Below are 23,234 nucleotides of genomic sequence, written 5' to 3' on the forward strand. Positions count from 1 at the left end.
TGTACAGCTTGACTGCCGCTAGAATCCTGATCGCAAGGAAATGGAAAGATAAACTACCCCCAACCATAGCAGAGTGGCAAGCCCTGCTGATCGAATACTTACAGTTAGCAAAACTAACGGGCTGGGTGCGGGATATAGGTTATCAAAAGGTATCAAAAGAATGGATAATTTTCAGAGAGTATCTAAAAACATACAGTAACAACAACATTCTACTGGCAGAACTTGAACGATATCTGTAAAATATAAAAAATAAAATCAAAAATAGAGAGGAAAAACTCTTTTTTTAAAGTTAATATAAACAAACCTGTGAAAAACAACAACAAAGAAAACCAGATATGATGGAGAAGGGTTGGAAGTATCGTTTATTTGTGGAAATGGAATACACCTTGAAAAATAATTTTGGTATGTATAATTTCAGCTTTAAGAATCTAGTTTGATATATTTTGTTGTACGTTTTACTTGTGTACACCTGTGAAGACTTGTTGTAAACAATTTTTAAATTTTTATTTGAAATAAAGGTATTTTAAAAGAAGAAGAAGAAGAAGTTAAATCAGTGGTGATACACTGGGCAAGAGATTTTGGTTATAATATACAATTTTCATCATGGGAAAGGTTATGGAGAGCGGACCCTGAAGTTTACGGCCTGCTGTTCGTTGAAAGAAAATTTTATGAAAACAATGTATCGGAGGTACCTGACTCTGAGTAAAATTGCGAAAATGTACAGAACCAGCTCAGATTTGTGCTGGAAATGGAAAGAAGGTACCTTTTATCATATGTGGTGGGGTCCTGTGGGGCTGTAAAAGCTGTCTGGGAAATGATATATAATGAACTAAAGAAAATGTTTGATAAAATTTTATTTAAAAAAACCAGAGGCTTTTCTGTTAGGTATAATAGGTGAGGAACTACCAAAAGAAAAGGAAATATTGTTTATGTATGCAACGACGGCAGCAAGAATGCTTCTAGCCCAGAGATGGAAAGAAGGAGAAGAACTGACCAGAGAAGAGTGGCAGACCAAGCTGATGGAATATGCAGAAATGGCAAAATTGACATGAAAGATCAGAAACCAGGAAGACCAAGTATTTCTTAAAAGACTGGAATAACTTTGTAATATGTACTTAAAAGACCACTGTAAATGGTTGAAATCATTGGCAGGGATACAAATGACACTTATAAAGTGAAATGAACTTTGGTTAATATGATTACGGTATATAATAGATTGATAACGGTAAAAGATGCAGGGAAAAAGTTTAATTTTTTGGAAATGGAAGCCATGGAGGGAAGGAAGGAAGGTCTGAAGGTTTGAAAGGGCCTTCTCTGTTTTTATGTTATGGAATGGTTATGGCAACTGTGTATAATTTTATGTAAAACCAATAAAAACCATAGATAGAGGATGGATAGATAGATAGATAGATAGATAGATAGATAGATAGATAGATAGATAGATAGATGATATACAGTGGTCCCTCGACTTACGAACTTAATCCGTTCCGAATGCACAATCGTAGGTCGAAAAGCTCGTAAGTCGAAACACGGCTTCCCATAGGAAAAAAAATATTCGAAAAAATTCATAAGTGAAGGAAACCGCATTTAAAGCCGTCAAGGGTTTCCGTTCGGATGTAGAAAAAATCGTAAGCGTGCGGCCATTTGTCCTGTTCGTAAGTCGAAACCTACGGATGTCGAGTCATTCGTAAGTCAAGGGACCACTGGATAGATAGATAGATGATGATAGATAGATAGATAGATAGATAGATAGATGATAGATAGATGATAGATAGATAGATAGATAGATAGATAGATAGATAGATAGATAGATAGATAGAAAGAATCAGAAGGGATCCACAAGGGTCATTTAGTCCAATCCCCTGAAATGCAGGAACCACAGCTTAAGAATCCCGGCGTCTTCTTAAAAACCTCCAGCGGGGGAAAGTGTGTGTGTGTGTGTGTGTGTGTCCATCCCAGGAGACATAAGAGGACCTTCTCCTTCTGGCTTCCCAGGGCTGACTGCTTTTCTTGGGGGAGCAGCAGAAGCCCATATCTGGTGGGGACTGGAGAGAGTAATACCTGCTTGTGCTGCTGGAGGGCAACACCTACCCTTTGAGGAAGCGGAAGCCATGGGCACAGACCAGCAGGTTCCCGTGGGAGTCCACCTTCAGCAAATTCCCGTACATGGCATCAAATACGAGGCCCCTGGGGAAGAGGAGAGGGCGGGTGAGGAGGGTGGGTCCTTTCCCCCTGGCCACGTGGCTCCCGCCTCTGGGCTGCCAAGGCATCTCTGCTCTCTTACCTGGTGGGGAAAGTGGGATCGTATCTATACTCCAGGATCTCGTGGGGGTAGCCAATGGACACCAAGCGCTCTAGCAGCAGCTCAAAAGCCAGCTCCTCGTAGTCCGGAGATTTGTACACTGCAGAGGCAAAAGGCAGTTTGGGGAGCAGTGCCGGATTTACATATAAGCTAAACAAGCTATAGCTTAGGGCCCCACTCTCTTGGGGGCCCCAAAAAATTTAAAGGAAAAAAATTTGGATGTACATTTCCAAAATATAAGATAAAAAACAAATGAAATAAAACCTACCGGTACATATAGCAACAGTGTGTGTTTCACTATCAATATACTTCTTAATTGTATTTCAGTTCAACAATTACTTTGATAAAATGCATATTTTGTTCTGTGCAAATGGCTTGAGATACCTATTAGGTCCATAAATTACCATGTAGCATATATTCAACACAAAAACACAGCAACAATTTGTTGTTGACAAAGGACAGCTGGACATATAAAGGGCCCCATTACCTTCTGTAGCTTAGGGCCTAAATCCGGTCCTTTTGGGGAGGCATTTCCTGGGTATATCTTTGCAGGCTGGTCTGATTCCCCCCCCCCCAAAAAAAGTTGCAAAGCAAACTCAGGAAATCTTGGGCCCCATCTATCAAATACAGCCCGGTAGTCTTTTTCCCCCTTTGCAATGATTACTCCAATGACTCTAGAATATCCAAAGCAAGATGATGAAAAAGAATTTGAGGATATTGACAAATACAGAAGTGCAATTGCAAGTTTGCTTTATTTAGCAAACATATCCAGGCCTGACATATCCAATGCAACTAAGGTACTTAGTAGAAAAATGTCCAAGCCTATACAGCAAGATTGGAATGCAATGAAACGTGTTTTAAGATACTTTAAATGAACCATTCTTTATAAGCTTGGACGTTTTCCTGCTAAGTACCAGTATGTTAGTTGCATTTGTTATGTCAGGCCTGGATATGTTTGCTAAATAAAGTAAACTTCCAATTGCACTTCTGTATATGTCAATATCCTCAAATTCTTTTTACAGGTAGGTTGCAGTGTTGGTCTGACGTAGTCGAAACAAAATTTTAAAAAAATTCCTTCCAGCAGCACCTAAGAGGCCAACTAAGTTTGTCATTGGTATGAGCTTTCGTGCGCATGCACACTTCTTCAGATACACTGTACACTGCATGCGCACAAAAGCTCATACCAATGACAAACTTAGTTGGTCTCTTAGGTGTTTCTGGAAGGAATTTTTTTATTTTGTCTCAAATTCTTTTTCCACCCTCTTGCTTTGGATATTCTAGAGTCATTGGAGTAGCAGCTGGATTCTACTTTTATTCTGTTAATTTTCTTAGTGATTTTTTTTTGGGGGGGGTGTCTTTGGAAACCGCTTTGAGGTTTTCTACAGTCAAGCGGGGCATAAATTTTATGAAATAATAAATAAACAAGAAAGCAAGCAAATTTTAGAAAGCAATCAAAATGAAGTATTTATGCAACATGGACAAGAACTGCAGCCAGGTGTCCTTGGGAGCAGCCAAGCCGGGCTAACTTTCCCCCGTTGCTTGTATACTCAGAGGTAGACTGCCCCTGAACAGGGAGGAACCATTTAGTACAGTGGTAGCTCAGTTTACAAACACAATTGGTTCCGGAAGTCTGTACTTAACCTGAAGTGAACTTTCCCACTGAAAGTAATGGAAAAGGGATTAATCCATTCCAGATGGTCCGTGGAGTACTTAAACCGAAGCCTACTTAACCTGAAGCGAACTTTCCCATTGAAAGTAATAGAAAGTGGATTAATCCGTTCCAGACGGGTCCACGGAGTACTTAAACTGAAAATACTCAAACTGAGGCGTACTTAAACAGAGGTATGACTGTACAGTGGTACCTCGGTTTATGAACACAATTGGTTCCGGAAGTCTGTTCATAAACTGAAGCGTTCATAAACTGAAGCGAACTTTCCCATTGAAAGTAATGGAAAGTGAATTAATCCGTTCCAGACGGTCCGCGGAGTAAGCGTTCATAAACTGAAGCAAACTTTCCCATTGAAAGTAATGGAAAGTGGATTAATCCGTTCCAGACGGGTCCGCGGAGTACTTAAACTGAAGCGTTCATAAACTGAAGCATGGGTGTAATTGGTTCCGGAAGTCTGTTCATAAACTGAAGTGTTCATAAACTGAAGCAAACTTTCTCATTGAAAGTAATGGAAAATGAATTAATCCGTTCCAGATGGGTCCGCAGCGTTCATAAACTGAAAATTCATAAACCGAGGTGTTCATAAACCGAGGTTCCACTGTATTAGTATTTGATGTAAGAAAAAAATGGGGGGTTGGCATTTACAGCCCAACTCCCCCAAGGACTCGGTATCCCCTTTATTAGTTGCTTTTCCACAAAAATAGCTCAAAGTGATTCAGAAAGCAAACATTAAAACCAAGTATGAAAACTAGAGTTTTTAGCCATCATGGGGCACAGCTGGATGTTTTATCATCTGGTTCCCTAGCTTAAAATGCACAGGGGTCTGTTCCCCGTCTCCTTTGTGTCGTATGGAAGACGGACCAAGCTTGTTTTCTGGTGGCCTCTTACTTACTTGCGAGAGTGTAGTCCATGTCAAAGCCAAAGCATTTGATCTTTTCCAGCGCCAGACTCCGGTTCACAAAGATCCTGAAAAGCAGAGGCTGTGTCATGAGGTTTCCAGGAGCCACAAGCTGCCCCCTGACCTGCTGACAATTTGGGTGTCCCGTCTAATCAGCTGTGCTTTGTCTGGAAAAGACCTAGGAAACTGGAATGCAATGTCATGGGGAGGTTTTCTACCCAAACCCTCTTTCGAAAGGTACACACACTCCACTCTCTGCCTTCACTGGTGTTGTTAAGTTGTGGGTAGACATCGCAGACGACACAGTGATTTCTTCAAGAAGGTCTTTATTTGGAAGCTGGAGCAGAACTGAACTTAGCTGCTCAGGCGGCCTGCTTTTATAGCCGGCTGGCTCAAAGAATGTATCAAACCCTATTCAAAGTTCCCTTGAGTTCAAAGAGTGCGAATTCAAAGAGCCCTGAGTTCTGAGTGCGAATTGTAGATCACGGGGTTGGACTAGATGGCCCAATCTTCCTGGAAGACCCCCTGCATCCCATTTCTTCAGGTATCAAATTTTTTTTTACTGCATCTATTGCACACCCAGGCCTGACTCGTGGCTGCTGGTCCTGGGTGGCTCGGCGTGATGAGCCTGGCAGCATCTTTGATGCACAGAGGGGGAGGGAGCTGGCCTGGCGGGCACCAAGGGTAGCTGTGTAACATTAGCAGGGCTCTTGGGGAGGCTGTGTCAACAGATTTCCCATTACAGGGATTTATGAGCTATGAAACTCAGCACACACACACACACACACACACACACACCACGTGAACCTAACATTCACCGAAAGATTCCTCAATGTGAGATATCGAGACCCAGACCAGCTCTCAAATGAGTTTTTAATACATCCACCAGCCCTTATACACACACAGCCCTCCAGAAAAGGTGGGCTCCTCTCTCCCACCCACATTCCCTGAGACTGAGCGAGGATCACAGAGGGTTCTGCCACAGGCATCCCTAGGCATTTTCTAATTATGTTTTATGATACTGAGAATCATCATTACTGGGGCTCTGCAATTGCCCGACTGTTGCTTCCAAAGGCACCTAGGCAAAATGCTGCTCTTTTCTCTTCTCCCTCGGGGGTCTCCCCACTGCGCGGAAGAAGTAGCCAACACACATTCAGATGCTCTTGAGTTCAGAAAGAGGCCCAAAGGGATGGTTGGAGCAGCAGCAGTTATCTTTTCACTCTCCAGGACCACCAGGGCAGAGTCACACACCCTGCACAGACTGGCCAGGAGGAGCCGCAAACTTGCCCAGCGCTTGCAATTCCAAGTGGCAAACTCCCTCTTGGAGTTGGCAAGTTATAGTACCAAGAGCAGGAGACAGGCCTCTTGTTGGATCAGGTTTGTGAGTTGCCCACAATGGGCATCTGGCTGGCCACCATGAGAGCAGGATACTGGCCTAATCCAGCATATGCTCTTCTTCTTCTAATTTATTTAAAAAATTCCTTCAGTAGCAGCTTAAAGACCAACTACGTTTTTATTTTGGTATGAGCTTTCGTGTGCATGCACACTTCTTCAGATACACTGAAACAGAAGTCACCAGACCCTTAAGTATATTCAGAGGGTGGGGGTGATGGGAATGGGTGATGGGCTGATAGGAGTGGTAAACCTGTTGATGACTGTTAACGACTGTTAATGACTGCAATTGGTCTTGCGGGGGGGGGAGCAAGGGCTGAGGTGCTAAGGAAAGCTTGATCATGTATAATGAGATAAGAATCCTATGTCTTTGTTCATTCCAGGTGGCTAATGAGTTGCAATTCAGCAACTTCTCTTTCCAGTCTGTTTCTGAAATTTTTCTGTAATAAAACAGCTGCTTTGAAATCTTGTATAGAATGTAATTTATTATTATTATTATTATTATTATTAATTGAATTTATATACTGCCCTATACCCGGAGGTCTCAGGGCGGTTCGCATAACAAAATCAAAATATAAAACCACAAAATGCATAATCAAAATAAAAACAACAACCCAATAACACCCCCCCAAAAAAAAAACATTTTAAAAGGGCATAGGATGTCAATCAAATCAACCAAGGTAAAGGTAAAGGTACCCCTCCCTGACCGTTAGGTCCAGTTGCAGACGACTCTGGGGTTGCATGCTCATTTCGCTCTATAGGCTGAGGGAGCCAGCATTTGTCCGCAGACAGCTTCCAGGTCATGTGGCCAGCATGACAAAGCCGCTTCTGGTGAACCAGAGCAGCGCACGGAAATGCCATTTACCTTCCCGCCGGAGCAGTACCTATTTATCTACTTGCACTTTGACATGCTTTTGAATTGCTAGGTGGGCAGGAGCAGGGACCGAGCAACGGGAGCTCACCCCGTTGCGGGAATTCGAACCGCCGACCTTCTGATTGGCAAGCCCTAGGCTCTGTGGTTTAACCCACAGTGCCACCCACGTCCCCATAGTGTTTTGGTTACCTTTCCCCATTGCTCATCATTCAAATAACAGATCTGTCTCCATGCTCTCCCTGTGCTCGTGGCCCCCTGGGAGCCACAACAGGAGCTCACCCCGTCGTGGGGATTCGAACCGCTGACCTTCTGATCGGCAAGCCCTAGGGCTCTGTGGTTTAGACCACAGCACCACCCGCGTCCCCTAAATCAACCAATGGCCTGGTTAAAAAGGAACGTTTGTGCCTGGTGCCTAAAGGTGTATCATGAAGGTGCCAGGCAAACGTCCCTGGGGAGAGCATTCCACAAACAGGGAGCCACTGCAGAGAAGGCCCTGTTCTCATGTTGCTACCCTCCGGACCTCTCGAGGAGGAGGCACACAAAGGAGGGTCTCAGAAGTCAGAAGGTGATCTCTGGGGGATCATATGGGAAGAGGTTGTCCTTCCTGTCCTTGATCAGGATGAGTGCTCAATAAACATAGCATTTGGAAGTGCCTGTGGCTTGTTTGGGAGCTGGGATGGTGCAGCTGGCTGGGTCGATATTCCCGGGGTGGCAAAGGTCATTTTCTTGAAAGGGAAAAGCCCATCCACTCTTGGTGAGATCACCCCTTCCCACGCCACCCTGCTGTGGGCTTCCGGTCCTGCCAACTACCTCCTGGGTTCCTTGGAGAGAGGAAGAGCCTGCTGGATCAAGCCAAGGGCCCATCTATTCCAGCATCCTGTTCTCACAGTGGCCAACCTGTGGGAAACCAGCTTGCAGGATTCAAGCACAAGAACACTTAATGCCTATTAGGCCTAGAACTCACTACTCTCTGTCTTTCCTTCTGCAAAAGTTAGTTCAGGCACTGGGGTGTGTCCAACATCCCGCATTGTGAAGACTGATGTAAATAACTAATTCAGCATCTCGACAATCTCCTTATCCTCCTTTACAACTCCTTTGACTCCCTCGTCATCCAACTGCCTCACTAGATGGTTTTCTGCTGTTAACATATTTGAAGAGCTTCTGGGCGGTGGTCTTAAAGTTTTCAGCAATGTGTCCCCCAGAGTCTTTTTTGAGCATCCCTAACTGCTTGATGGCAGAAAGTGAGGAGGAATTAAAGAACCTTTTAATGAGGGTGAAAGAGGAGAGCGCAAAATATGGTCTGAAGTTAAGCATCAAAAAAACCAAGATCATGGCCACTGGTCCCATCACCTCCTGGCAAATAGAAGGGGAAGAAATGGAGGCAGTGAGAGATTTTACTTTCTTGGGCTCCTTGATCACTGCAGATGGTGACAGCAGTCATGAAATTAAAAGATGCCTGCTTCTTGGGAGAAAAGCAATGACAAACCTAGACAGCATCTTAAAAAGCAGAGACATCACCTTGCCAACAAAGGTCCGTATAGTTAAAGCTATGGTTTTCCCAGTAGTGATGTATGGAAGTGAGAGCTGGACCATAAAGAAGGCTGATCGCCGAAGAATTGATGCTTTTGAATTCTGGTGCTGGAGGAGACTCTTGAGAGTCCCATGGACTGCAAGAAGATCAAACCTATCCACTCTGAAGGAAATCAGCCCTGAGTGCTCACTGGAAGGACAGATCGTGAAGCTGAGGCTACAATACTTTGGCCACCTCATGAGAAGAGAAGACTCCCTGGAAAAGACCCTGGTGTTGGGAAAGATTGAGGGCACTAGGAGAAGGGGACGACAGAGGACGAGATGGTTGGACAGTGTTCTCGAAGCTACAAACATGAGTTTGACCAAACTGCGGGAGGCAGTGCAAGACAGGGGTGCCTGGCGTGCTATGGTCCATGGGGTCACAAAGAGTCGGACACGACTAAACGACTAAACAACAACAACAACTGCTTGCATTCCCACCCCACCCCTTCACAAGCTGAAACCAACCCTGCCTTTGGGGGAGGGCTTCCCACTCTCACCATGAGGTCTAGAAAGTAAATCCTCCTTTCTAACAAAACGCCCAAGCAAATCTCACACTCACGTTCTTCCAAAGGAACTTCCAAGTTCTACATTAAATGCAATGTGGCCTAATTGGAAGACACCAAGCCAATTCCTTGAATGAGCAAGGGAACGGAGGGAGGGAGCTGACCGCTCTGTAGGGAAGGTGCCAGTGCTTGCCAGAGGCTGCTTGCCAGCTCCTTAACTGGGCAGACCCAGCCACGTCCAAGGCACAAAGCCTGCCATTAAGGCCCCCGTGGCCAACCGCAAAATGCTAGTAGGGAAGAATTGTAGAATCGTAGCATTGGAAAGGACCCAAAAAGTTATCAAGTGATATGATAGCCATGTTCAAATATATGAAAGAATGTCATATGGAGGAGGGAGATAGATTGTTTTCTGCTGCTCCAGAGAAGCAGACACGGAGCAATGGATTCAAGCTACAAGAAAGAAGATTCCACCTAAACATTAGGAAGAACTTCCTGACAGTAAGAGCTGTTCGGCAGTGGAATTTGCTACCAAGGAGTGTGGTGGAGTCTCCTTCTTTGGAGGTCTTTAAGCAGAGGCTTGACAGCCATATGTCAAGAATGTTTTGATGGTGTTTCCTGCTTGGCAGGGGGTTGGACTGGATGGCCCTTGTGGTCTCTTCCAACTCTATGATTCTAACCCCTGGGAATGCAGCGATTCGTCCTGTCCACCCTGTCCCAGGGAGGTGTTAGCTGCTTGCTCTGGAGAAGCCCAGCAGGGCGCTGCGGAAAGGCCTTGAGCAGCCAAGAGAGGCCCCTGACCCTCAGCGCGTGCGTCAGAGCCTTGCATCACAAGTGGTGGCTTTAGCTTCCCTATCAGAGTTTGGAAAGGGTCCTCTGGCCGCTTCCCCCAGCTCCGGCTGATGTAATGGCCTCAGGCAGTGGCCACACAGGAGAGCGACCTTTCCTCCCTTGGGGACGGATCCCGCTCTTGCCAAAGCAAAGTCCGCCAGGAGAGGCCAGGAAGGAGGTGTGTAGCCAGAAGCCATCCTGGTAGGATGAGCGGAGGCCCCGGGCAAAGGTAAGAGACCCTCCTGTTTGCTTTGAGCCACGGCAAATAGTCCTGACTCTGCGGCTTCCAGAGCTGACCCTGCAGTTTCCATGGCTCACGCTTACATAAGAACATCAGAAGAGGTTGCTGGATCAGGCCAAAGCTCAGCATCCTGTTCTCACAGTGGCCACCCACAGTGGGAAGCCTGCATGCAGGATTCAAACACAAGAGCCCTCTCCCCTCCTGTGGTTTGCAACAACTGGCATTCAGAAGCATTGCTGCCTCCGACTGTGGAGGCAGGATATAGCCAACATGGCTAGCAGGCCTCGATAGCTCTCTCCTCCATGAATTTGTCTTATCTCCTTTTAAAGCCACAAGAAGTTGCTTTATACTGAATTAGACCCTTGGTCCATCTAGCTCAATACTGTCTACACTGACAAGCAGCCTCTCTCCAAGGTTTCAGAAAGAGGCCTCTCCCAGTCTGACCTGCAGATTGCAGGGACTGAACCTGTGCAGGTGCCAAGAGGATGCTCTGGCCACTGAGCTGTGGCCCACCCAAATTTCCTTACCATGTATCATTTTAAGTTCAATAGGTTCCTGCTCCCAAAAGTATGTGGCCATTCGTTCGACAGTGCTCCATGGACTAGAATACCGTCATCAGATCCTGTTTTGATAACACTGTGTTTTGCATAATTTTGTATGTCCTTCCTTGACAATTAATAAACATTACCAACTGGAAAAGGTACACAGCCTAAGAATATGAGGCAAGGTCTTCTAGATCAGGCCAACAGAGTCCATCTAGCCCAGGATCCTGTTCTCACGGTGGCCAAACAGATGCCTCAAGAGGAAACACACAAGCTGGACATGAGCTGGACATGAGCAGGACTCTGCCTTCCTGCAATTCCAGCTGGAACCCAGAGGCAGAGTGGATGTAAAAGAGAGCCACTAGCAACCATTGATAACCATATCCTAATCCTGTGGCCCCATCCTCTTTTAAAGCCATCCAAGTTGGTGGCCATCACCGCCTCCTAGTTCCATAGTTTTAGCTATGTGCTACATGAAGAAGTTCTTCCGACCTTCAGGTTCATTGGCTCTCCACAAGTTCTAGTGTATCTTCTGCTTCAGTGTATTTGACGAAGTGTGCATGCACACGAAAGCTCATACCAAAATAAAAACTTAGTTGGTCTTTAAGGTGCTGCTGGAAGGAATTTTTTTTATTTTGTTTCGATTACGTCAGACCAACACGGCTATCTACCTGTAACCACAAGTTCTAGTGTTATGAGAGAGGGGACAGAACTTCTCTCTCTCCTCTCTCCACCCTCCACCCATAATTTTATATGATTCTTTCATTTCGCCTCTCACTCACCTTTCTAAACTAAAAAGTCCCAAATGCTGCAGCCTTTTTTCTCAAAGGGCAGAGGTTTTCAACCTTTCTGAGGCCATGGGTTCCTTGACCAACTGCATTCTTTCTGCGGCACCCCTGTGGGGCTCAGGAGCCCAGTTAGGTCATCCCTTGCCTGCAGAGCTGGCAGCTTCTCACCCCTTTTCGAACACCCTCCCTTGTGGGGTGTTCCCTCAGCCTTCTCTCCTCTCCTCTCCTCTCTCCTTGGGGGGTCCTGGTTCTCTGAGCTGCTCCCCCCACCACCACCCCAAAGAGAGGCACCTCTCTTTGGGAGGCACCATTCGCCCTGCAATAAACAGCTGTGCAAGCCTTTGGGAGGCAGAGACGCCAGAGGGCACCCCTGACCGTCATTCAAGGCACCCCAGGGCACCACGGTACACTGGTTGAAAGCCACTGCATAGAGGATTCGCTCCATCCCCTCGATCATTCGGGTGTCCCCTTTCTGAACCTTTTCCAACCTGCAATATCCTTTTGGAGGTGAGGTGGCTAGAATCGTACACAGTATTGCAAATCTGGTCACACCGTAGATTTGTATAAAGAGCCTTACATTACTGGCAGTTTCATTTTCGATTCCTTTCCAGAGGATACCTAGCAAGGAGTATATGCCTTTTATTTTTATGGCTGCTGCCCACCGGATCACCATCTTCCTCAAGCGATCTACTGCGACCCCAAGGTCTCATTCCCTCGGAAGTTTATAGAAGAAGATCTAAAAGATTGCTTTGCCCAAACTTGCATCCCTTTGCACTTGCTTTCACTGAAGCTCATTTGCCCTTTTAAAATCCACTCACTCAGCTTGGAGAGAACCTTTTGGAGCTCTCCACAGTCCCTTTTTGCATTAAAAAAGCCAATGCAATTCTGGGCTGCATCAATAGGAGTATAGCATCTAGATCAAGGGAAGTAATAGTACCACTGTATTCTGCTCTGGTCAGACCTCACCTGGAGTACTGTGTCCAGTTCTGGGCACCACAGTTCAAGAAGGATACTGACAAGCTGGAACGTGTCTAGAGGAGGGCAACCCAAATGGTCAAAGGCCTGGAAACGATGCCTTATGAGGAACGGCTTAGGGAACTGGGTATGTTTAGCCTGGAGAAGAGAAGGTTAAGAGGTGATATGATAGCCATGTTCAAATATATGAAAGGATGTCATATGGAGGAGGGAGAAAGATGGTTTTCTGCTGCTCCAGAGAAGCGGACACGGAGCAATGGATTCAAACTACAAGAAAGAAGATTCCACCTAAACATTAGGAAGAACTTCCTGACAGTAAGAGCTGTTCGGCAGTGGAATTTGCTGCCAAGGAGTGTGGTGGAGTCTCCTTCTTTGGAGGTCTTTAAGCAGAGGCTTGGCAGCCATCTGTCAAGAATGCTTTGATGGTGTTTCCTGCTTGGCAGGGGGGTTGGACTGGATGACCCTTGTGGTCTCTTCCAACTCTATGATTCTATGATTCTATGCATTAGCTACCCTAAACAATTTGGTCTCATCAGCAAACGTGAGTCACTCTCTGCTCACCCCTAACCCTGCATCACTGATGAACAAATCATGGGGACAAAGCAAAAACTGATGGGCTTCGCCTGGCACAGGGTCTGTCTCCACTTCTGGTTGGTCTTCTGGTCCACCCACCCCAGTTCCAAAGGGTGGCTTTGCTGCCTGCCGGTCTCCTCTTCCCCATCTCCCTATCTCCTAAGTGTGAGGTCTCTAGATTGCAGTTGAAAACTGAGACAGAGGGATCATGGATTTGTACAATTGTAGAGTTGGAACCCAGGTGGCGCTGTGGGTTAAACCACTGAGCCTAGGGCTTGCTGATCAGAAGGTTGGCAGTTTGAATCCCTGTGACGGGGTGAGCTTCCGTTGCTTGGTCCCAGCTCCTGCCAACCTAGCAGTTCGAAAGCACGTCAAAATGCAAGTAGATAAATAGGAACCGCTACAGCGAGAAGGTAAACGGCATTTCCATGTGCTGCTCTGGTTTGCCAAAAGCGGCTTTGTCATGCTGGCCACATGACCTGGAAGCTATACGCCGGCTCCCTCGGCCAATAATGCGAGATGAGCGCACAACCCCAGAGTCGGTCACGACTGGACCTAATGGTCAGGGGTCCCTTTACCTTTTTTAGAGTTGGAAGGGACCCAATTGAAAGTGGGAAGGCAGGCAAGTGGGGGCCAGCAGTGCCCCATTTTGCCCTGAAGGATCAGGCCCCCCGCAGGCTGCCATCAACATGCCAGGCAGGCAGAAATGGGTGCAACAGGGAGGCACGAAACGCCACGAGGGCAGGGTCTCTCCCACCCTCCTTGCCAACAAGAGGTGAGCGGAATCTGAAGGAAGCGAGGAAACTGCCGTCAAGTTCCCAAGCTCCCCTGACCCAGATTCTGAACCAATGAGGCTGATCTGGGTTCCTTACTGGTGGTTCAAGGGAGATGTCACAAGGGCCCAGTGACGCCTTTGCCACAGAAGGGCCTCAGGAGGGATCTTTTGACACCCCCACATAGGCTGCATATTCAGCCGCCAGTGCCCGGAGGAGGCACCCTTGTTGTTGAGAGGCAGCGTGGCATAGTGGTTAGAGTGTTCTACTAGGACCCAGGAGAGCAGGGTGCAACTCCCCACTCAGCCACAGAGCCTTCTGGTTGTGACTTTGGGCCAGTCACTTACTGCCTCTCAGCCTAACCTACCTCGCAGGGTTGTTGTGGGGGATTAAATGAGGACAGGGAGAGAACCATGAGCTCCGCAGAGGAAAAGGTGGGATATAAATACAATAAAATAACAAAAATTAAAATAAACAACAACAATAATACAAGAGCACCCCAGAGGAAAGTCCTTCCCCTCCTATCTCCCCCACCTTGAGATTCTGGGCCAGCAATGCGGTTTGGCAGTTCAGGACTGACCGCCCTCCAGGGACACCCCATTCCCCCAGCCTTCCTGGCCCTTGGGTCCTGCCTGCAGGGCAGCTTCCCTGCTGACATTGTCCTGGGGGGGGGGGGGGAGAGTGGGTAGTCCTGGCCCCAAAGAGCCAGCAGGAGGAGAAAGCAAGGAAAGGCCTTGCCAGGAGAGGAGGGGGACTGGGGGGGGGAGAGAGAATACAAGTTATTAGAGCAGAAAGCGCTTTTGATATGGAAATGAGCCCTGAAGTGGAAGAGAAGCCAATTTGGATGCAGCAAAGCTTCTTTCTCTGACCGGGAAAGGCCTGCTCCTCACCCATCCCCAGGAATACTCATCTGTTCAGTCATTCATTTATTTCCTAACATTTTTACCCTACCGGATTGTAAAGGAGAGAAACCTCCAAGTGATTCACAAAAGAGAGAACACAATGAAATTACCACTAAGAAAAATTAACGATAATAATTGAAGACATCCATAACATTCAAATGGCAATAGACTGAAAACTGATTAAGACCAGCGTCAGCTTTCTGAACACCTGGGTAGAGACTTGGCCTAACAAAAATGGTTTTAGCAGGCAAGAAAAAGAGTGCAGTGAAGACACCTGTCTGATGTCAATAGGCAGGGAGTTCCAAAGTGGGCGTGCTGCCACCCTAAAATCTAGAGTTCTTACAAAGGCAGGATAGGTCTCATGTGGCAGGGTCAGTTCTGCTGATGGAAGCAGTCGATTGGGCGCTTATGGGGCGAGGTGATTCTGCAGGTAAACTGGTTAAGTAACAAGTAACAAGTCTGTTAAGTAACACCTCAAACTTGGCCAGGAATTATATCAGCAACCATTGCAAATCTCTGAGGGCAAGTGGAGGAGGTGGGAGTTGCACCGCTCCTGTCAATAACCCACTTTCCTCATTGTCCCCCGCCTGCCTCCTCGCACCATATTCAGCTGAAGAGAGACATATTCCCCCACCCCTGCCCAACAAGCCCCCACATCCTCAAAGGGGACCAGAGTAACTCCCTGCCACTGGATAAACAAACATCACTGCCATCGCTAAGAGATCTCACTCAGAAACACTCCCTTGCTCCACACACTCAGAGGGGGAGCCCGCTGCCCCCCTTTCCCCGCCACCCGACTCTATAGAGCAGCAGCCTCTCTTGGCCCTGGGCTCCCTAAGAAGGTGGTGGACTCTCCTTCCTTGGATGTTTTTAATGCAGAGCTTGGCTGGCCATCTGTCCGGGGAATCTTGAGTTGTGATTGCTGCCCTGCAAGGGGGCTGGACTGGATGACCGCTGGGATCCTTTCCAGCTCTCCAGTTCTACGGATACTGCCCGGCATACTCTGCCCTAGGTACTGGAGGTAGCAGCGACTCCCCACGCCCCGATGGCCCGCCTGCCCCCTTACCGGTGATGGTAGTCCCGCTTGACGGGAGCGCGCGGCTCGGGGGCGCTCAGCTCGACGCGGGGCTCCATGGCTCCGTCGGCGGGCTCCCTGGCGATGCTGCCCATCCTCTGACAGCGGCTGGCGCGAAGGAGGAGGCGAGGAGGCGGCCTGCTCCCTTTTACCCGGCAGATAGGCTATCAGCCCGGCCCAGCTGATGGCCCTCCTTCTCCCGCCCCCCGCCAGCCCATGGCCTCCCTCCCTCCCACCAACCCCCAGCCTTGCTGTGCCTGGGTTTGGAGGGCTGCCCCGCTCGCTCAAGCTAGCCAGCGCCCCCGCCTCCCCGCCACGACTGCGCTCCCCTGCTGGGGACTTTGCTCCTCCTGCCGGGGCGTATTTTTAGCCTCCCCCCCCCACACACACACAGACAAAACACACCACCTCCCCGTCCTCTTCTTGCTCCCAGGCAGCCATCCCCAGCTGCAGGCGGACCCCTCCCGGACCTGGCTCTGGCCTGATTGGGGTGGAGAGAGTGGGGCGGGGAGGGGGGAGGTGGGAGAGAGAAGGGGTGGAATCCTGCAAAGGACTCTCTGCAAGATGCGCGCATTTGCAGCTCGCAGGAGGCGCTTTCCAGAAACGCGCCAGGCACTCTCGAACACACACACAGCCGGACCTCTCCCTCTCTCGTTCCTTGCAATTTCATGGGATCATAAGGCGGTATATACCATAATAAACCTATGGTGCCGCCGCATTTGGAAGGCTGCAAGCGGTTCTCGCTGCCAAAGGGATATGAGAGAGTTGGGACAGGCTCGGAAAAGGGCAACCAAAACGACCGAGGGGCTGGAGCGACTCTCGTAAGAGGAAAGGTTGCAGCGTTTGGGGCATTTTAGATTAGAGAAAAGGCTAGTCATTCCTGCATTGCAGGGGGTTGGACTAGATGACCCTTGGGATCCCTTCCAGCTCTACAACTCTATGATTCTATGCAGTGCCATGATAGACGTTAATAAAATCGTGCATGGCATGGCGATAGAGTTTTTCTCCCTCTCTTATAACACTAGAACTCCTGGACATCCAGTGAAGCTGAAGGTTCAGGACAGACAAAAGAAGAGACTTCTTCACGCAGCACAGAGTTCAACTCTGGAACTCCCTCCCCCAGGAAGCAATGGGGCCCTTGGATGGCTTTAAAAGAGGGTTAGACAAGTCCATGGCAAGGCCTCCACTCTGTCTTCACAGCTGGAGGCAGCAAAGTTTCTGAACACCAGCTGCTGGAAACCACAGAAGAGGAGAGGGCCCTTGGGTCCGAATCCTGCTTACTGGTTTCCAGCAGGCATCTGATTTGCCACTGTGAGAACAGGATGCTGAACTAGGCCGGCCACTGGCCTGATCCAGGAAGCTCTTCCTATATCCTTATGGGAAGCCGGTGACCAGGCTTAGGACATTCCTGGAATCTACCAGGAAGGAACCCTGATACAGATACACAAACAAATCAGCCATTTATTTCCTCTAACTTTTATTATATTGCTGGTTAGTGTTTTATGGGGGTTTACTATTCTGTTGTAGGGACGCGGGTGGCGCTGTGGGTTGAACCATTGAGCCTAAGGGCTTGCCAATCGGAAGGTCGGCGGTTTGAATCCCCGCGACGGGGTGAGCTCCCGTTGCTCGCTCCCAGCTCCTGCCCACCTAGCAGTTCGAAAGCACATCAAAGTGCAAGTAGATAAATAGGATAAATAGCTACAGCTTTGTCATGCTGGCCACATGACCTGGAAGCTGTACGCCGGCGCCCTCGGCCAATAACGCGAGTTGAGCGCCGCAACCCCAGAGTTGGTCACGACTGGACCTAATGGTTAGGGGTCCCTTTACCTTTACCTTTACTATTCTGTTGTAGATCTTTAATTCTTACGTATGTTTGGCAACTGTCTGTCTCAGGAGACAATGGAGGAGTTTGCCATCAGGGATGAAGTCAGACTGCTGGAAGTGTTGCAGCACCTGCTGTGGTTATAGAGAGCGATGGAGAGGAGGGACATGTTTCGTTGCAGCTGGGCGTCCAGCTGTACTGCTGTAGATTTACCACGGTGTTTGTTCTCTCTGCACTCTTTCCAGCGGTCATTCCTCCTCTGGTCACTGCTATGGTTGCACCAAGATGATTGTGTCCCTTCCACGAGAGCGTGCATGGCACTGTCCAGTATGACAGCTCGTCCTCGATAGCAGTGTGAAACAGGGTTGCTTTCTCGCCCCAACTCTCTTTGACGTATTCTTCTCCAATTTGCTCCCTTATGCCTTCAATTCTTAGGCATGCCACCGTATAATTCAGTTCTGGCAAAGCTGGACTGCTCCACTGGGGCTACGAGCTCCCAGGGGGCCACGAGCACAGGGAGAGCATGGAGACAGATCTGTTATTTGAATGATGAGCAATGGGGAAAGGTAACCAAAACACTATGGGGACGTGGGTGGCACTGTGGGTTAAACCACAGAGCCTAGGGCTTGCCAATCAGAAGGTCGGCGGTTCGAATTCCCGCAACGGGGTGAGCTCCCGTTGCTCGGTCCCAGCTCCTGCCAACCTAGCAGTTCGAAAGCACATCAAAGTGCAAGTAGATAAATAGGTACCGCTCCAGCGGGAAGGTAAATGGCATTTCTGTGCGCTGCTCTGGTTTGCCAGAAGCGGCTTTGTCATGCTGGCCACATGACCTGGAAGCTATACGCCGGCTCCCTCGGCCAATAACACAAGATGAGCACTGCAACCCCAGAGTTTGTCACGACTGGACCTAATGGTCAGGGGTCCCTTTACCTAACCAAAACACTACAGTACTGTACATAGCTTAAGACCAGGTGCCATTGTGTAGATTTTCCAGCAGAGGGCGCCCCTTGTCCACCAGAATCAGGGATGCTCTGAAAAAGATTAGATTATTTATTTATTTATTTATTTATTTATTTATTTATTTATTTATTTATTTATTTTGAAGGAGTTGGCATTTTCCCTTTGGTGGGACCTGGAAGACCACCAGATACATTATTAAGGCAGAACTTCCACAAACTGTTTTGCCCCCACAACAGCCTTACTGTTTTTTCAGTATTCATACATCAGCATACAGTTAAAGCGGCTAAATTTCCTTTGATTTCTTTTCCTGAAAGTTGCATGTTATCAATTGCGTTCTCACAATTAAAACCAGTTTGATGGCACTTGGATGCCATCCTTTATACAGCTGGCCACGTCTCATCCAGACTTTGGCTTGTCCCATCACTTTCCCCCAGGAAAACCCGCTCTTCAGTGCCGAATCGGAACAAACGTCAAGCGGATTTGTGGGTTTTCCCGGGCAGCGCAAAGAGAAAGTTGCTCAGCCCCTTGCTTAGAAAGTGTGGGACAAGGGGGAAATGCTCAGACCCCTGCGTTCTAAGCACAGTAGAAGTGTGGACGAGCCCTAAGCGTGTCATCAAGATGACCAAAGGGGCAAACCTTTGTTGGTTGAAGCCATCAGTTGCGTTCCTGTTTTCACAAAAAGGCACCCCCAAGGGTCATCTAGTCCAACCCCCGCAGGAAAGTTGCAGGCAGGGACACTCCCCACCCCAGCTTCTGGCCTTCCAAATTTCAGACAGATGAGGGAAAGGGGTTCACAGGCCTGAGACGGGGGGGGGAGGGGAGGGGGGAATGCAAAGCACCTACAAATGTCATGCCACTTGGAGAGAAAAGTGTGACCTTGCCAAGGACAACACCCCACACATCAGCGTCTAATCCACAAGGGTCTCTCTCCAGCCACAGCAAGGCTGCATTCCTAAAATCACTTAGTAAACTTCATGGGGTTTATTCCTGAGCAAATAGAAGTCAGATTGTGTTGGCATATCTCGTCCTTCAAAGACACCAGCTCTGTCCCCGTGTTCCCCCCCACACACACACCCCTCACTTGTGCCATTAATTATACACCAGAATCGCCAGATAATCTCTGGTGATGCCATCAGGAATCTTTGAAGGCCAAGTTCAGGGGGGGCAGTCCCATCTCAAGACTTCAGAGCTGCATTCCCCCCCCAAAAAAAAACCCTCTCACTGGCGGGTGGCTGCAATTGGGCAAAGCAAATTCAGTCCACCCCACTCAAAGGTCCCACTGTGCAAATTTATTCAGGCTGGGTGGCAATTGAGACTCTAAGGAGATTTGGAAGAGCTTAAGAGCTTCAATTGTAACAGCGAATTCAAACAGAATACAAAAGACGGCGTGACATTGGAGTGTAAAGTGGGCTTTCGGGATGAAATTCAGATATAAATAATATCACCCTGGTGCCTCGGACTCTGAAAGACACATCACAAGGCAGGGAGTGCTAAGAATACTCATCACACCAGGCTCGTTTGGTCACAGAACAACTTCCTCAGCTGATTATAAAGAAATCACATGGACAAGGCGCTTTCTCACTTCATGGGGAGCAGGGAGGCCCTGGTCCCACAAACCAGAAGCCTGAGTTTTCATGGCACAGAGGCAGTGTGGCTACAGCATCAGTGGCAATGGGGCAGCGGGCTTCGTCATTTGCACTATTCCATACCCCAGGCAGGAGTCAGGACCAGCCTCTGGGAAGACATGAAATGCATCATTGGTGACCAAACTCTTGCTTCCCAAGAGATTTCATGCTGGGAACATTCTAGTCCTTCATAGCTGTGAGGGGGAAAGAGTACAGAGAGCCCCCTCCCATCTTGAGAAGCAGCTCTTCCACCAGCAGTAGCGCCAGCGGGGAGGGGGAAGAGTCCAGTGAGGAAGGAGGAAGGAGGAGACAGGGCTCTGGCAGCATAGGAGAGCCCCTGCTGCACGTGAGAGAGGAAGAGAGAGAGGGGAAAGAGGGGGAGAAGGAAAACATGGAAAGGAGACCCTTTTTCCCTCCGGTTCCGGAATTACGCAGGAGGAAACGCGGGAGGAGATTTGGGGTGCCCCGACTCTTATGTTGGAAGAAAATGCGGGAAGCGCCATTCCAGGGTTCTGGGTCAGACTAAGAGGATGTATCCTGTATAGCTCTAGCACTGTAAATAGCCTGCACTCAATAAAAGCATGAAAAGGCAAAGGTCTGGAGAGTCGTTACTCTAGAGTAGTCGCAACGCATCCCCTGTGACAATAGCAAACAGCAGCTACGAACCTCAAACCACCACCACCACCCTGGGTATGGGCAATGCTTGGCTGCTTCCATGCTCCTCCCCATCACAGAGAAGATGGACAGTGCAGCAAACACATTATCTCTGTAGCCTTCACAACAACCTTGCAAGGAAGGCCACGCGATATTATCCAAAGCTGCATCTGCATCGCCAAGGGTGGAATGTGTGCTAAAGCTGATGGCAGCTTCCCAAAAAAATACACTCAAGGATCTGAGTGTGATAGGCCTCCTGAACATATGAACATAAAAAGAGACTGCTGGATCAGGCCAATGGGGGCCCATCTAGCCCAGCATCCTGTTCTCACAGTGGCCAACCAGGTGCTCATGGTGGGATCAGAGCCATGATCGCTACCGGTAGTAGCCTTTCATAGCCTTCTCCTCCATGAATTTCCATTGCTGACTATCACTGCCTTCTGTGGAGGCAAGTCCCGTAGTTTAACTATGCGCTGCATAAATAAACACTTTCTTTTTTTCCGTTCCGAATCTTCCAACCTTCAGCTTTGTTGGATATCCACTAGTTCCAGAGTTAGGAAGGAGGGAAAAAAAACATTTCTCTCTCCATGCCAAATGCTGCTGCAACTTTTCTTCATAGGGGAGTCTCTCTACCCCCCACCCCCCACCCCAGATCATTTTGCTTGCCTTTTTCTGAACCTTTTCCAACTCTACAATATCCTTTTCGAAATGACGCAACTAAAACTGCACGTGGCATTTCAGATGCAGTTGCAACACAAATTTGTTGTATGATGACATTGTGAGGTCAGCAGTTTTATCTTCAGTGCCTTTCCTGATGATCCCTAGCATGGGATTTGCCTTTTTCACGGCCGCCACACACCAGGTCAACATCTTCCTTGAGCTGCCTGCTATGAATGACCCCAAGGTCTCGTTCCCGCTTCGTCACCCCCGGTTCAAGCCCCATGAGCGTATATGTGAATTTAAGAAACAGAAATTGCCCAAACTTGTATCGCTTTAAACACATGGAATTGCATTTGCCATTTTCTTCTTTTCTGGCGATCACTTGTAGTCAAGTAAGATTGTCTTCCATTAACACGGTCTTAACAGTGACTGTGGAAGCCAATTCTGGATCCACAGTGGGGACATAGGTTTCTGGGTGGGAGTTGATCGTGGTGAGGGTTTACCAGACATGCCTTCCTCTTAGCACATTCCTCCCTTTCGTCCTGAGTTCGAGTGTCTTCAAAGCCCACGACTGTTCTCAGGCCAGTGTTTCCCAGTTGCCGGTGTTTATACTACATTTTTTTAGATTTGCCTTGAGAGAGTCTTTAAACCTCTTTTGTTGACCACCAGCATTAAGCTTTCCATTTATACATTTGGAATAGAGTAGTTGCAAGAAGATCAAACCTCTCCATTCTGAAGGAAATCAGCCCTGAGTGCTCACTGGAAGGACAGATCGTGAAGCTGAGGCTCCAATACTTTGGCCACCTCATGAGAAGAGAAGACTCCCTGGAAAAGACCCTGATGTTGGGAAAGATTGAGGGCACAATTAGAAGGGGACGATAGAGGACGAGATGGTTGGACAGTGTTCTCGGAGCTACTAACATGAGTTTGACCAAACTGCGGGAGGCAGTGGAAGACAGGAGTGCCTGGCGTGCTCTGGTCCATGGGGTCACGAAGAGTCGGACATGACTAAACAACTAAACAACAAAGTTGCTTTGGAAGATTATAATCAGGCATCCAAATAACATGACCAGTCCAACGAAGTTTATGTTGAAGAATCATTGCTTCAACACTGGTGATCTTTGCTTCTTCCAGTACACTGGCATTAGTTTGCCTGTCTTTCCAAGTGATGTGTAAACTTTTTCGGAGACATCGTTGATGGAATCTTTCGAGGAGTTGGAGATGGCGTTGCCGTTTATAAGTGGTCCATGTTTCACAAGTATATAGTAAGGTTGGTAGTACAATAGCTTTGTAAACTAGCATTTTGGTTTTCCTGTGAATGTTCCGGTCCTCAAACACTCTGCACTTCAACTGGGAGAAAGCTGTACTCGCAGAGCTCTGGCGATGCTGGATTTCAGCATCCACAAATTGCCATTTTACCATCCGTGGGGAAACTGCAGCTCCCAGAGCCCCAAAACAGCAGGAGAAACTGGATCTGAGCTCGCCCACCCTGCAATCGCCCATCCCTCTTGCAACAGCCAGCCCATCCACCTCCTGCTGTTTGGCACCATCAAAGTGGCCAGGCCTTGACCGCCAGAGGTTGCCCTAACCAAGCAGTGCAGATGGG

The 23,234-nt window shown here is 48.1% G+C and overlaps 1 protein-coding gene across 3 annotated transcripts in view; it reads right to left on the reverse strand.

The window, feature by feature from the left end:
• LOC118086598 (cytosolic purine 5'-nucleotidase) overlaps window positions 1-16,349 on the reverse strand; it is a 43,246-nt gene extending 26,897 nt beyond the window's left edge. The window contains exons 1-4 of one of the 3 annotated variants that reach the window (XM_035118411.3): window positions 15,899-16,349; window positions 4,864-4,937; window positions 2,285-2,402; window positions 2,092-2,187 (exon numbers count right to left, since the gene is read on the reverse strand). In XM_035118411.3, the coding sequence (XP_034974302.1) occupies window positions 2,092-2,187; window positions 2,285-2,402; window positions 4,864-4,937; window positions 15,899-16,002 (392 nt within the window). In that variant the 5' untranslated portion in view covers window positions 16,003-16,349. The remainder of the gene's footprint in view (window positions 1-2,091; window positions 2,188-2,284; window positions 2,403-4,863; window positions 4,938-15,898) is intronic. The other 2 variants (XM_035118410.3, XM_088671469.1) reach the window with 2 other exon arrangements.
• Window positions 16,350-23,234: the final 6,885 nt, after the last annotated feature.

This window comes from Zootoca vivipara, chromosome 6 (assembly GCF_965207765.1).
Source record: "Zootoca vivipara chromosome 6, rZooViv2.hap1.1, whole genome shotgun sequence".
Taxonomy (NCBI): domain Eukaryota; kingdom Metazoa; phylum Chordata; class Lepidosauria; order Squamata; family Lacertidae; genus Zootoca; species Zootoca vivipara.